The sequence below is a fragment of the Teleopsis dalmanni genome, chromosome 2 (genome assembly GCF_002237135.1).
Source record: "Teleopsis dalmanni isolate 2A chromosome 2, ASM223713v2, whole genome shotgun sequence".
In the NCBI taxonomy this organism is placed as follows: Eukaryota; Metazoa; Arthropoda; class Insecta; order Diptera; family Diopsidae; genus Teleopsis; species Teleopsis dalmanni.
The window spans coordinates 57,724,521-57,739,542 of NC_051847.1; the positions used below are offsets into that span (position 1 = coordinate 57,724,521).

The 15,022-nt window shown below is 31.8% G+C and overlaps 1 protein-coding gene across 1 annotated transcript in view; it reads left to right on the plus strand.

Annotated features, from left to right (window-relative positions):
- LOC119674643 (putative mediator of RNA polymerase II transcription subunit 26) overlaps window positions 1-11,004 on the plus strand; it is a 14,050-nt gene extending 3,046 nt beyond the window's left edge. The window contains exons 3-5 of the mRNA XM_038085792.1: window positions 8,979-9,652; window positions 9,833-10,862; window positions 10,946-11,004. Coding sequence (XP_037941720.1) covers window positions 8,979-9,652; window positions 9,833-10,862; window positions 10,946-11,004 — 1,763 coding nt within the window. The remainder of the gene's footprint in view (window positions 1-8,978; window positions 9,653-9,832; window positions 10,863-10,945) is intronic.
- Window positions 11,005-15,022: the final 4,018 nt, after the last annotated feature.

Here is a 15,022-nt window from a genome sequence, read left to right on the forward strand (position 1 = left end):
TTTAATAAAAAATAAAAACTTTGCAGGAAAATTTTTCTATTGATGTGGATAAAAAAAATAGATGAGGTACTAGCACGTAGAAGAGCATAGTACTACGACCATGAATGATCGGTTATTGTGCTTTTAACCGGTCTTAACTGGATAGACTTTGATTTATTGAAGGCCACAAATCGATTGTGTAGGATATTTTAAAATCAGATAAGGAAGGGATCTTTTGTCTTAGTAAGCTCCTCCTGACTAAACCCGGGGAGTCACTAATAATAGGAATACAGAGCTGACATTCTGTCTCCTTAGACAGCTTCAATTTGATAAGATGTTAGTGCAGAACTAGATGACCCGTCTGATAGCCTATCAAAAACCTAAACCCTATACTATTACATCGATTATAGTATTGTGTTCAGAAACTATGTATTTACATAAATCAAATTAAATGTAGACCAATTATTTCTAAATATTGACTTATAAAAATTCTGTTCAATTCTTTAAGCCATTGCAAAATTGTAGATAAATGGCTTTATTTAATAAGAATTTATGTTGTCAAACTATGTGGATATGAAGTAAAGTATTTTCTGGAGCATGTGTTCAAATATATGTAAAAAATATATAAAAAAATACATGGTCTTAAACATGTCTAAGTAGTAGTTGTAACACTTTAACATCCTTGTTAGAGTTAGAGTTTTTAATACGTCTGTTTGCAAAGTCAATACTATAATCTTTTTCAAATAAGACTAATTGGAGACAGATATACGAATCTGCAGACTTTATGAAATGGAAAAATAAATAGTCGCTCATCTTATATTCTTGTGTTTGTCATTGCCAAGAAACTGCAATAGTACCTTCATCTAGCTTTATCAATATCAATGTTATCAATAATGTCAATTTCTCTAGAAAACAGTAAACAAAATAAAAACTATTGAAAAATATAGTGAAGACCCAGTTAAATTCAATGTTCTTTAACTTGATTCTTTAAACAAATGTTGTCACGGTAGCTGGTTATCTGTGTATCTGTTCGTTTCAGTATGAATATCAGCGACTTAGGTCTAAAGTCTCTTATTTTAAGAATTGAATAAATGTTAATACAATTTTTATTAACTGAATATTGTTCATTTATTTAAATCACAAAACTTGGGTGCGATTAACGGTGTTTAATCGTTGAACTCGAAGAGTGACTTCTGCACGTAGATTCGGCCATTCTTGGAACTGCAGCTATTTATTGACAATAGTTGGGGTTCCAAGAACAGCCGGATCTACGTTCCGACGCCACTTTTAATTCGATGACCAAATGTTTTTTGTCACACCCAAAAGGAGCTACGCTAGCAGATCTCTGCGGACTACAACAATAACAACAACAATAGCTGTCATTTATATACATTTACAGACCTATTCTGTGTACTTTATAAACTTGTCAAATATTGACACTTGTCAAAATTGACTACTGTAAAGGTTTTGGTATTCTGTGACATAAATAAAAAGCTCTTTTCCTTATTAGTTGTCAATACTACAAATGCTGTTGACAACTATAAAAATATGCTCTTTTTAAGCATTTTTTTTATTTGCATGCATGACAAATATTCTTAACTAAAATATACGCTCCTTACAAGCATATTTTTTATTGTGATTTGAATGCATGAAAATGCTTTCGACAATTTAAAATATGTGCTCTTTACAAGCATTTTTTATGAACAGTTACGAACAATTGCGAACAGTTTTCTATACAAAACACTTTAGACCATAGTGTGGTGAGAAGTACCAGGTACTTAAGCTTTGAAATTTATCAAGATGTGTCCAGAATACCAAAAAGCTTTCTGCTGTATAAAAATCAAGAATTTATTAAAGAATTTGACAAATCTGTCAATTGCATAGAATAGGTTCATTAGGATATATACCTATGTACACTTGTTAAAACTCTACTCGTAAGACTGATTTGAATAGATCAATATGTTGCCATTTGGGAACACTTGGAAAAATTAGTGGTGGGTTTATTTTAGTTATGTTAGAATAATTGAAAAAAATATAAATTCATTGATATCGGACATAACCTCAAGTTTTTGGATAATCAGATGCACTAGCCATGATTTGAGAAGCACAATATCAGGCAAGTTAAGAAATGCAGAATATTCATGGGACGGCAATATTTTTTATTATTATAGCGATATTAAACTGAAGACTAAGCAACCAGTTAATTTATCAATATATTCTCATAAATTTTGAGTAAATTTTATTTATCCTAAATAAATATATTCTCAAAGCCTATATGCCATAAATTTTGTCTTCAATATGAAAAAAATTTAACCCAAATATACTTATCAGCAATCGCCATAAAAATTTGTTATAACTTATTTAACACTTTTTGTCTAAAATAACATATATGCAGCCTTCGATTAGATCAGATAAAATATGGAATATAAGCCGTCATATAGGCCCATGTCCTATGTCCTTTAATCTGCTTAACAGAGTTGCAAGTGTCGATTTATGATTTATATTCTGGAATTTTAATTTTAATTTCCGAAATAACAATTTTAGTTTAAAAAGGCGACTTTCGTGGCAGTTAAGCAGATGAGTATGAGTTTGATAAAAACGCTTTGTCTATTCTTTCTTTGTACCAATAATATTAGTTCTATAAAAGCAATTTTGAGCTTCTAGCACATTTATCACTTGAAAGTGGCCTAAATGCGAGGAGCTCACTGGCCATACTTGGTCCGCTAGGTTCGCTGTTAGAACGCGCAATGTGAATGAATGTGTAGTCGCTCGCAAAAGTTAGTGTTTATTTGCGAAACCCAACAAGTACATTGAACGTCACCGTTGCGTCGACATGCCATTCCATGGAATAACGAGCCCATTCACATTTTGCACAGCCATTGTCATTTGGGCTTGTAAAATAGCTGCCAACTGGTCATGCATTATTTGTCATTATTCTGAAGTATGAATAGACAAACAAACTGTGCTCCTTTTGTGTTTTTCCTTTTTTTGGATTCTTTAAAGGCTGTTAATATGGAGGTGTCGCGGTGTATGCAGAAACGTGGAAGTCGCTAAATAGACAAAAGTAGGCATATATCCTTATTCAAATAAAAGTTGTTCTCACATGCGAAACGCTGCTAATTATGACCCGCACGTTTGTCTGTTATAACATGTGGGTCCTTGCTTGCATATGCTTTTGATAGTCCCATACTCCTGTTCTCGCTGGCCTTTATAGAAAAGGTTTTATATCATACGCGTCACCATCGCCAAATCCGCTTAAGCATTTACCTATTTTTTCCTAACCTAGCCTTGGGCTTGTTTGTTTTCCACTTTTTTTTAGTTCTTTTTTTTCTAAGTTCAGTTCTCTACTACGTTACAGAAGGCAGTAAAAGCGGTGACCGCGGTAAATCGCCAAACCCAAGCAAATGTGCGGCTTAGGAAAGCAATGCCACTTGACCATTTTGGTGTTGGGCTAAAATATGCCCAAGTGTACAGTGTGTAGTGTGTATGGTGCACTTTTATTGCGTTTTGGGCAAGAAGTATGCAAAGTGCAATAAATATGTCTTCCACTTGATTTAAAGATAGGCTATCTATCGTTGTGCTCTGTCGTGCGTCGCAGCGCTTTTGTCCTATTCATATTTACTTGTACTCGGTGTAGTGGCAGCTTTTCGGTTTTTCTATTTTTAAACCAAAATTACATAAAAAAAAAAACAAGACACGGCTCGGCTATCGTTCCAAGCTCTAAACAGTTAGCAACTAGCGCGCTTCAGCTTTTGCTGCTGGCGGTTTTGTATGAATGGTTGCAATACTTTTTGTTAGATGCAATAAAATGGACAAGGCACTTAAAAAATATTTATTTGTACATATTTATGTACAGTATGTATCTCATATATGTACATATATATATATGACGTTGCCATTATTGTCGTACATTACAAGTGTCTGTTGGCACCATGAACTCTCAGTATTCGTTTTTGTCCTGTTGTTCAGTTTGTAGATACTTCGCATTTGCTGTTTCCTTTCGATTTAGGGCTGGCTGCGTGCTGCCTGTCGCTTGTCTTGTTACTGTCGTTTATTGTTACTTTTTTTTGAATAACTGCGAAATTTATTATCCATTGCAAATCAGTAGCGGATTTTAATAACTTCAGAGTAACGATTATTAAAAATACGGCACAAAAAATAAGTTAAATGAAAACAAAAAAGATGTTAGTTTTGGTTTTGCAGAAGCTTAAATACGCTTTACACAGAAATTTGTAGTATATGAGGTCTACGTTGTTTACTTCAATGCGTTGCTAAAATCCTGACAAACTTTATATACCCTAGGCTATACTATCGATTTTAAGGATTTACATAAGCCTATTTAATGAAATTAAAACAAATACAGAGAAGGAAAATGTGTCATTGAGAAATGGACTGCGTCAAAGAGAAATATGGTAGGATTAGATAAACTGAGATCGAGTGAAGGATAAAGATACTCAAAAAAGAAAAAGCTGCTGAATGAGTGAAAATGATATCTACTGAGACTGAGTTAGGGATAAAGAGACTGAAAGAAAGAAAAATTTGCTAAATGAGAGAAAAAAAATGAGAGAGATATTTAGTGAGAAATAGAATGAGAATAAGTGAGAAAGAGGCTCCGTAAAATGTGGAAACTTGTTGAGGGAAATAGAGTGTGTGTGCGTATATAACCCTATGAGCACGGTTGCCACTTATGGTACTTTAGTACCAAAATTGGTACTTTTTTTTTCGTTTGGTACTCATGTTCAAAAAATGGTACATTTTTGACGACCCAACTTTATTGTGGATATTTCCAATTAATTTTTTTTTATAAATGCAACTTTGCACTATTTTATATTTTGTTCATTTATAACACTATGAAAAACACAGAACAAAAAAATTAAAAGGCCAAAAAAATTTTGGACCTTTTTTTACAGAAATGGTACCTTTTCAAACCAATTTTGGTACAGGAAAAAATTTTCAAGTAGCAACCGTGCCTATGAGTGAGAGGGTGTGCTTGTGTAAGACAGTGAGAAATAGAGATAAAGAGTGAAAGAGTAGTCGTGTTATCGTATAAAAACTTATAGGTTTAAAAATCACCTTAAACCGTTAGCAAAACGTTTGGATGCTGACAGGCTACTGCATATTAGAAAAGCACGCAAAAAGACTTGATTTACCCATTAACGATTTTTGTCGATATTTTGACTCTGACAATGAGGAGGAAATTCTACTCCAACTCATGTGCAAATCCCCTTTTTTATCGAGGAAAAGGCTTAAAATCTTTGAAGCCATTATTTTACTAAACTGACATTCATTTGAATTAGTATGTCTCTATTATAGAGTAGAGGAAAACTGGAGTATATGAAGAGCTTTTGTAACTGACAAATGTCTACCCTATATTGTGATGTATAGTAAACTATAGAGATCGAGAAGATATAAAACTTTAAAAAAATATTTGTGTACACTCGTGCACATGCCATATTTAGAGGGCAACACGCGGCTCATTAGTTCTATCGATTAAGAGAATTTTTAGCAAGAGAACTCTTGGTAAAAATGTCTTATCTGCAGTTTGTTGTATCGATTAAAAGAGCTCTTAGCAAGGGAACTCTTGGTAAAAATGTCTTAGCTAGATATAAAGAAAAATGCGAGAGCGAGATTGTAATGAACGCCAAGATCCAACCCTTTCTTTTTTTACTTCTGTGGAGTTATAAGTCGTGGTATATAATTTTCTTCACATAATAATAATAAAAACAAAAGGAATAGTAGTTCTTTATATTTTTGAAATGCCAATTGTTATCTTTGCTGTTTGGTTGACAATTTTATTTTGATTTCAATATTTTAACTAATTAAATGAAAAAAATATATACGACAGCGCCTTCATCTGAATTCGGCACTGTCTAATAATGCGTGGCTGATGTATGACTTTTTTTGGCGGGCTTTCCTTTATGTTTTCAAATGACTAAAAGTAACTTATTTTGTTAGAAAATTTGTTTACAATGATGGTCTTTGTAAGTTTTTTCCTTCTGTTGTTATTATTGTTGTTGCTGTCATTTAAAAAATCGCGCGTCCTTCAGTACATTCAGTACATTCAGAACTTTTTATATCGCAATGTAAAGTAATAAATTTCCGGTTGGTGTACGCTTTAGACTGTTTATCTTTCTTCTAGGGTTCTTCACATAGATTTGTTACATTGGATAGAAAATGTTTGCATATGTCGAATGTTGACAAATTTAAAATAATAAAATTAAAAGACATTTGTGGTAAAAATTGAAATGAACTCTGATAATATTAAGTCCTATTGAGGGAGTTAAAGGATATCGAACGACAAGGAGACACATTGAAATTTCATTGCAACTTAAGTGTTAAGAAAAATGTTTGTTAGTTCATATGGAGATGGGAAGAACTGAAAAATTTAAAGAATAATGTCATCGATAATTATGATAGTCACATTTTATGAAATATTAATCTTAGTTGTGCGGTAGAAAAAATTTGTTAAGAATTTAAAAATGTTCTCAATAAAGTACAGAGTTTCTTTTAATTACGGTATTCCACTATATAGGAAATATAGTATATAGGAAACTGTTTTTTTTTGTAACGGACATTCTGCGGCCTAAAACTTTGTTCGAAATAAATATGGATTTTCTAATAAAGCATTGAACTTTTTCTCGGTTCAATATTCTCTTTATTCACTATAAGAACTATTTATTGTTCTAACTGATCTAATGATTATTGTGCGGTTATAAACTTTTAAAGCTATCAACTAAAGTATCGAACTATTCTTTTTTTCGTGACAGTCCAATTATTCAGTAAAAAACCCAATTATTTTTCAACTGAAGTTTGATAAACTATTGTGTGAACAGTTATATTTATTAGGAGTTCGAAAGTTTTCAATTAAGGATAGAACATTCATAGATATGAAATATCGAGCTTTTGTAGATATGACGTTTTATTTATTTATAAGTGTGGTATTTCTTTAGATATACAGTTCCATTATATATAAGTATGAAATTTCTTTAAAGCCTTCTCTCCTTCTTTCTTTAAATAAACTACTATTTATTTAGCAGAAAAATCTTTTATTTTATGTGAAATAGTGTTTATTCTATATGAAGTTGTACTTCGAGTTTACAGTGATTTGTCAAATAATCTCTCAGATTCTGTAGCTTCTTTCTACGGATATATAAAAAACTAAATTGGATTGATAGTGTTAATCGAATATGTGTTTTCCATCGTATGATATCTTACAGTTAACGAAAAGTTTTAGTTAACATTTTTTTATATATGCTACTTATATATGCTTGACATTTTATTATTTTTAAAGTATCGTACCAAGAAAAAACACGCAGATATATATACATATTTGGATACATATAGTTATTTGGATATATATAGATATTTATAAATATTCAAAGATATTTATAGAGATGCAACTAGGATCGTTACGCCATTAATGATGATGATAGATATTTATAGATGTTTATAGATATTTAAATATATTTATAGTCATTTATAGATATTCATAGATATTTATAGATAATTATAGACAATTAAACAGAGGTACTAACAAATGTTAGCAAAAATGTCAGCTGGTTTGACATTATTCTGATATGTCGAAAACTTCATGATAAAAAATCGGTACAAATTTTATCGCAATAGAAGCAAGAGATCAGGTTACTCATTCTTTACTAATTTTGGCATAGCTTTAAGCCTTTGAAAATATTTAATGAGTGCCAAATAGCATACGAGTATGGAGAGAATGTCCATAACTTGTGATTGTCTTGAAATTATTTAGGAGATTCCAGACTGGATATTTTTTTGTGGAGGGTGAATTTCTTGAAGATAAGATGTTTGACTGACGATATGTTACTCTGTCCGAAACTGATGCATATTCAGAATTTACTCAGAATATTATTGCTGATGAACTGTGATAAGACTATATTACGAATATTAAGCAAACATCTTGGATTTATCAAGAAATCAGCGCGATGGGCTCTTTGAATTTTTACTGAAGCTCAAAAACATGCACTTGTTAGATTTCTATAATATTTACTCCAACCAGTTTGAAAATGGAAGATTCAGCAAACTTTTAACACGTGAGGAAGTTTGGTTCTACAAATATGATTTAAAAACAAGTACGATGGAATTCCGAAGGTGCTGATCAACCCATTAGGGCCAGGTAACAGAAGTAATGATATCAATTTATTTCATAGAGAAAAAGTTGTTGCTGGTATTAGTATGTAGTCTGAATAAACCGTATTTGCAAATGGATATACTAACACCTGCAGTCGAAAATTTGTAGACAAACCTGCAGTACGATAACATGACAACTTACACTGCTAAAAAAAAAGAACAATTGTATTGAGCTCTCAGGAATTAAAGTAGAAATTCGTCCAATACCATATTCTCCAGATATAGAGCCGGTTGATTTGGGATTGTTTCTAAATATAAAAAAAAATTTGAGAATGGGTCTTTGGTAATAATGTGGAGGTAATTAGTACAGTTTATTCTAAGTTGGTGACTCAAAAAAGGCCGTCTTTGAGAATTCCTACAGTATAGTAATGAGGCTTTAAAAATGTACAATAATGATGAAGATTATAGTCATAAAATTAAAACTACTGCCAACTCTTTTTGTATTTTTATTAGTCGACTTATGTATATATATAGTATATATGTATATATATTGATTATTATAAATATCAACTTTAATAATAAATTTGATAATAAGGATAATAAGGTGTTACTATATGAAATGAAATTAATTATTCTTCTTGGTTTTTGTTATTTTATTAGTCTCATCGGTTATCTGTTTATCTTTATGTTTTTAATCAATTTTAATAATAAATTCGATATACAATATGGTGTTACCATATTACCATAGTCTTTTCTGTGCTTTTGTTAGTCCCCTCGTACATGTTACCTTCTGTTACCTGTTATAATTTTATTTTTTAATAATCAATTTTAATAGTTTTATATATTTAACAATTAATGTAGTGTTACTATATTTATTAAAATTTTTTTATTTATTAAAGAACCGAAACCGAATAAAAAAAACGCCCCAACAAGTAACAATGCAAATGCAACAAGTACAACAGTTGCAAAATTTTCAAATACAACGACAGGAGCAGCAAGGACAAAAACTACTACTACAACATTTGAATCAATGCAACAGCAGCAACATCAGCAACAACAACATCAACATCAGCAACAAATCCAATTGCAGCAACCACAACAACAGCAACAGTTAACTAACAACATAATATTGTTACGTGGCTCACGCAATGAAAATGGGCAAATAGTTATACAAAATAAGCATGACATTATAAGTTTTTTAAATGAGCAACAACAGCAACAACAACAACAGCAACAATTGCAGCAACAAAGAAATGAGAAAGCAGCTGTCGCTACGTTAACCCAGTTACCAACAACAACAACTGTTGCACGTAAATCGATACATCAAGCAACAACATCGACACCAAGTATTTCTCTTGTACAAAATGTCAACAAAGAAGCAAATTCAAATACAATTGTGGGCAGCATTGGTACTAGTGGGTCAAATACCATACTTCTACAGACACCCATAAATGCTAGTCAATTGGAAACGGTGCTCTTGCAGACGGCACATTTAAAGAAATCAACATCCGCAACAATAACACCAACAACCGTGACGTCAGCCGCAAATGAGCGTCCATTTCTTATTAAAAGTGTAAGTGTTAAGGAGTTATTTTATATTTAATTAATATTATATATTGATCTCTTATATATGATAGAATATAGGGTCTTTCAAATTCATTATCATTCATTTTTCATAAGAAAAAAAATTAGCTAAAAAATCGTAAAGCTTCTATTATTAATTGATATTTTTATTATATTTTTTTTTATTTAGTCTTCGCGCAGTCTAAGTACTGACAGTAATCGCCAAAGCCATGGCGATAGTAAAGGACCTTTTGTGCTACAAACACTTAAACGTTTAGAGAAATCACAATCTATTTTGGTTATACGTAATTCTTCCTCAAGTTCAAACTCTTCAACCTCGTTTACGTCGTCCAATACCGCAAACACCTCATTTACTTCAAATGTAAGAACTGCAAGAAAATCTACATCACCTCCAACTCTATCATCAACTACAGCTACATTGTCACAATCATCTCTAGCGTCAACATCATCGTCAACATCGTCGTCGTCATCTTCATCTTCTTTATCTTCCTTGTCGACAACACCGACGACAGCAAGTGTCAGCACAAATACACAAACGGGCGCCTTAACTTTCACACGTGCTGTTAAGGGTGGTCAACAGACAACGAAATTGAGCAACATCATTGCTGGCAATCGTGCAACATTGGCTGCAGTCGCTTCCGCTACACAATCACAGACAACATCACAATCACAATTGCAATCTTATGCGCCTTCATCTCTTACGAATGTAATAACAAAATCGCTTACTTCTTCATCTTCTGCTGCAGCAACACCAGCAACAGCTACAGCAATTGCAACACCAGCAACAACAACATTTCTACGCTTAGGCAATGCAACAACAGCTACATTATTTACGAACAATAAAAATGTAAACAACAACAAAAACCATAATTCTAATGTTGTTGCTGGCGCTGTAAGCAATAACTTTATTAGTAATAGCAATAGCAATGGTAACAATATTAACAACAACAACAGCAGCAATGCCAGAAATACCAACAATAATAATGGCAATGGTAAACAAAATATTCTCAATGGAGTCACAGAAACTCAATTGAGTTTGGCTGATATCCAGCAAAAGCATGAACGTCCAACGTCAATAGTTACAACAATTCCATCAACAACATCATCAACAATGCCAGCAATAGCAACAACTTCCTCAAATCAACATGCCGGTAATATGCAAGTCCAACAACAGCAAATTAATGTACCCCTAGGGAACGGTAAGTTTAAAGCAAAAATATTTCGTTTCTATCTGCTCTATTGTTTGTAGATTTTTTTTATTCTTATTGGGTTCCGAATTTAGGATTTTTTCTAGTTGGAATTTGCAGTTTGACTGAAACTCCAACTAGAACGCATAGGTGAATGCATGTGAATATTTTCAGGTGCAACTTATTTTAGCAGTAAATATGGCAGATACCTGCTGTACTCGGGGAATTCAATGTCGGTTATTTGTTGATACCTGTGAGCTGATTTATGGAAGCTCCTAAAAATTTACTGAATAAAAGAATTTCTGTAAAAATTTTATTCATGCCATGTAACCGATGTGTTGTGAATCAGATTGACTTAAAGATAAAATATGTGCTAAATAAATGAATGGGTTGTCAGGTTTCGAATATATTGGGTTTAAGTCCACGGTCAAGAATTTCGTTCCGTAAGCAGGTTTATATGATTTTTATGAAATTAATGGTAGTAATAATTTCTTCATTAAATAATTCTACAGTGACACCGTAGTTAGATCTAAGCTTCTCTAGTACAATTCTTTCTAAAATGGTCGCCAGTCAAACTTTAAAAATTTATAAATTAAACACTGACTATATATTTTATCTAAGTATTGTATATGTTTTAAGTAAAGTATTAAATCTTGCAAGTTATTGTCAATGCAATATTTTAGGTCTTATCAAGTAGATAGTTCATAAGATGTGTAAGTGCGAAGAGGGGACAAATGTTGCGAAGTGAGAGATCGAATAAACCATAGTAAATAAAACGAAAGTTTGTGTGAAGAAGTTGAGTCTTTCGACTCGTATATGTAAAATGGAAAATGGCATGAATTGCCGTTATAATCAATTAGTATACTTATCATTATATCCCCTAACGATTTCGTTTTCCCAAAAGTCTTTATTATTTTATAAGCTAAGTACTAGTTTTACCGTCAGTGCGCCATTTTCCAACTTAAAAAAACAAGTGAAGTAAATGTGTCTTGTGTCACGTCACTGTTGATAATTATAAGTTCGAAGTTGTGAAAGACTTTGTTTATTTGGGTACCAGCGTAAACACCAAAAATGACGTCAGCCTAGAGATTCAACGAAGAATTACTCTTGTTAACAGATGTTACTGCGCGTTAAGTAAGCAATTGAGAAATGAAGCCTTCTCTTGACAAACAAAAATCACGCTCTACAAGTCTCATTATACCTGGATTAATAGCAATAGTGATAAGAGGACGTTAGGAGCATTCTAGAAAAAATTATTCTGAAGATTATGGCTTCCAAGCCTTGGTGAAGATAAAGTTCCATGATAGAGTTTTTAAGGTGTGGGTTAATGAAAGATAAATCCGATGAGAAGCAACACACCCAGTTGTAACATTTCCTACTTTAACTTATTGATTTTAACAATAGTTTTTTAAGTTATTATATTTGAACCATTAGCGAATAGATGGCGCTCCGCGAACATACTGTGTAATCTATTATTTGTGATCTATTTTATGCTTGTAGCATTAACATTAATTAGTTTATAATAACTAAGATAACTAAGAATAAATATAATAATAACTAAGAAATTGGTTATTTTGAGTGAAGGTCATAAATACAATATGATGATTTTAAAACTATCCAGATTTTTGAAGTTAATGAAAGAGGGTGGTGTATAGGGAAACTTGGAAAAGATTTTATCGAGATGAATAGAGCACATATTATGATATAGGTCGCTTCTTTAAGAAGTGTAGGATCTGAAATTGAAAAATATCTGCTAATATCTGTTAGTATTGATAATATCTATTGTGTCTAACTAGTGTCTAATATCTCTTAGTATAAATATTAGGATATAATATCTATAAATATAGATATTAGTGTAGATTAAAATAGAAATTTTGAAATAGAGTTCTCTTCTGCCTAGTCCTTAATGAGAGATATTCTGATCGTCAAGTGAAAGGTTAAATATCTTCATTCGGCTAGGGTCAATTCTTATTTATTATGGACTTAGTGCTTCGATTTTTTATTGAGTAAGGTCAGTTGTTAGTAAAAAAATTTATTTTAATCCGCTTCGAACAGTTAGTATATTGTTTCCGAGGAAAAAATATTGCTCAAAGTGAAGTTTATATCCTATTTCATTATTCCAATTTTTTAAATTTATATTAAAGTTGTTAAATAGACTAAATATTAATTGTGACCTCTCAATACACTCTTAGAGATAGATATCTTCCAAGTTCACAGTAAAATGAACGTACGAGCATTGTACTTTTGCTTTCAATTAAATAGATAAAAGGCAAAAATTCAATGTTTGGATTCGTTGTTCTTAAATTATTTACCAAATGAAGTGTGAAGTAAAGTGAATTGCTCTTCAGAGAACTGAACAGAAAAAAAGTTGTAGAATTGCACTTCTACGTGTCTGGCATGTGTAATAATTATTCAATTAAATTCGAATAAATATACCCCCGAGTTACGTACACGGTACATTCAGAATAATAAAAGCAATTCTATTAGCTCCTTAACATATTGGCATGCATGCAACGGTTGGTACCGCTAAACATCTTCCCATTAACTATTTTCCTGCTCCGTCCAGTAGTTGCATTCCACTTGACTGTGTTACAATTTGTGTTCTGCATCCTTGGAATTTTGTATTGTTGTGTACGAGTATTTGTTTTTGATACTTCGTTTGGTGCCTCAAGAGAACATTGATTGTAACTGTTGGACGATTGGGGTGTTCTGGTCCTTTAGGAAAGTCCAGTGATGTGTAACAGTTCAATGTGTTTTATTTCTTTATTTGCTCAGCACTAAGCTCTACGAAAGATTTAAAATTTCTGCACAAATGAATTGAGATTTTTAGTAAAGTCTATGAATATACGCTATATATGTAATTTTTAATTATTTACAAAATTATAATTGTAAAATATCAATCAAAGCTTTATTAATAAATTGGATATATAAGAACTTTATTAACTTATTCTTCTCTCATACAGAATTTAAAAATGGGACATTTAGGTTAGATGTCTTAAAAAGGACCGCTATTAGGAATTTCTGAGCGAGGTGTATTGTCGTCTTTATTCGAAAAGAAGATTGCATTTTGTTCGTTTTGGTTTATTTATCGCATAGAAAATTTACTCAGGTGTCAGTTTTCCTTTTCACTGATAATTGTTTTTCCTATTAATATAATATTTGTTACAAACTCTGTCGCTATTAGGGAATCAGAAGCGAAAGATATTTTGATCTTCACTCAAAAGTATGAGTGTTGGGTTAGGATTATTTGTCGCACAGAGTAGAAAATCTACTCAGATGTCAGTAGTCCCTATCACTGATGACTTTTTCCTTATTAAAATAATATCCTTTACCAATTCTGTCGTTATAGGAATTCCTCAGCAAAGGATATTTTGATCATCACTCAAAATTATGGATATATTCTGTTGGGTTAGGATTATTTGTCGCACAGAGTAGAAAATCTACTTAGGTGTCAATGGTCCCTTTCACTGGTGGCTGCTTTTCCTATTAATATAATATTCTTCACAAACTCTGTCGCTATAAGAAATTTCTCAGTTTTCTGTTCTGTTAGGTTAGGATTATTTTTCACAAAGAAGATTTATTCAAGTGTCAGTGCTCCCTTTCACTATGACTTTTTTCCCTATTAATACAATATACTTTTTTAGCGAAGTATATTCTGGTTTTTTTGTGGAAGGAAGAGTGCGTACTGTTTAGTTACGGTTCTCAGTTATTTCAAAGAAGATTTACTCTGATGTCAATAATCCATTTCCCTAACATCTGTTTTCCATACTATTATAATGTCCTTATCATATAATTGAATTTTTAATACCGTTATTATGATTATTTTCTGGATTGGTATTACTCTTTATAAGAGTATATAGAGCTTAATACTAAATTTCATTATCTTACTAATATTATTTTCCAAATCGGTTGCATATTTCTTTGTTTTTACCATCTGCTATATTTAAGAATTACTAATAAAGCCTTTATATTGCAATTTATATACATCAATTTGTTTATGGAAGTAGTCGGGCAATCGGAAATCCTATCGAAAACGTTGGTGTTAAAACGATTACAAGTGCAATTCTCGCCTTATAATCTCTAAGTGTTTGTCATTTATGAATGCTTGCAAAAGTGACTGCGGCGCTCTTTCAAGTATTCTTCTTCTTCTCTAGTGTTAAGTGTGTATTGAA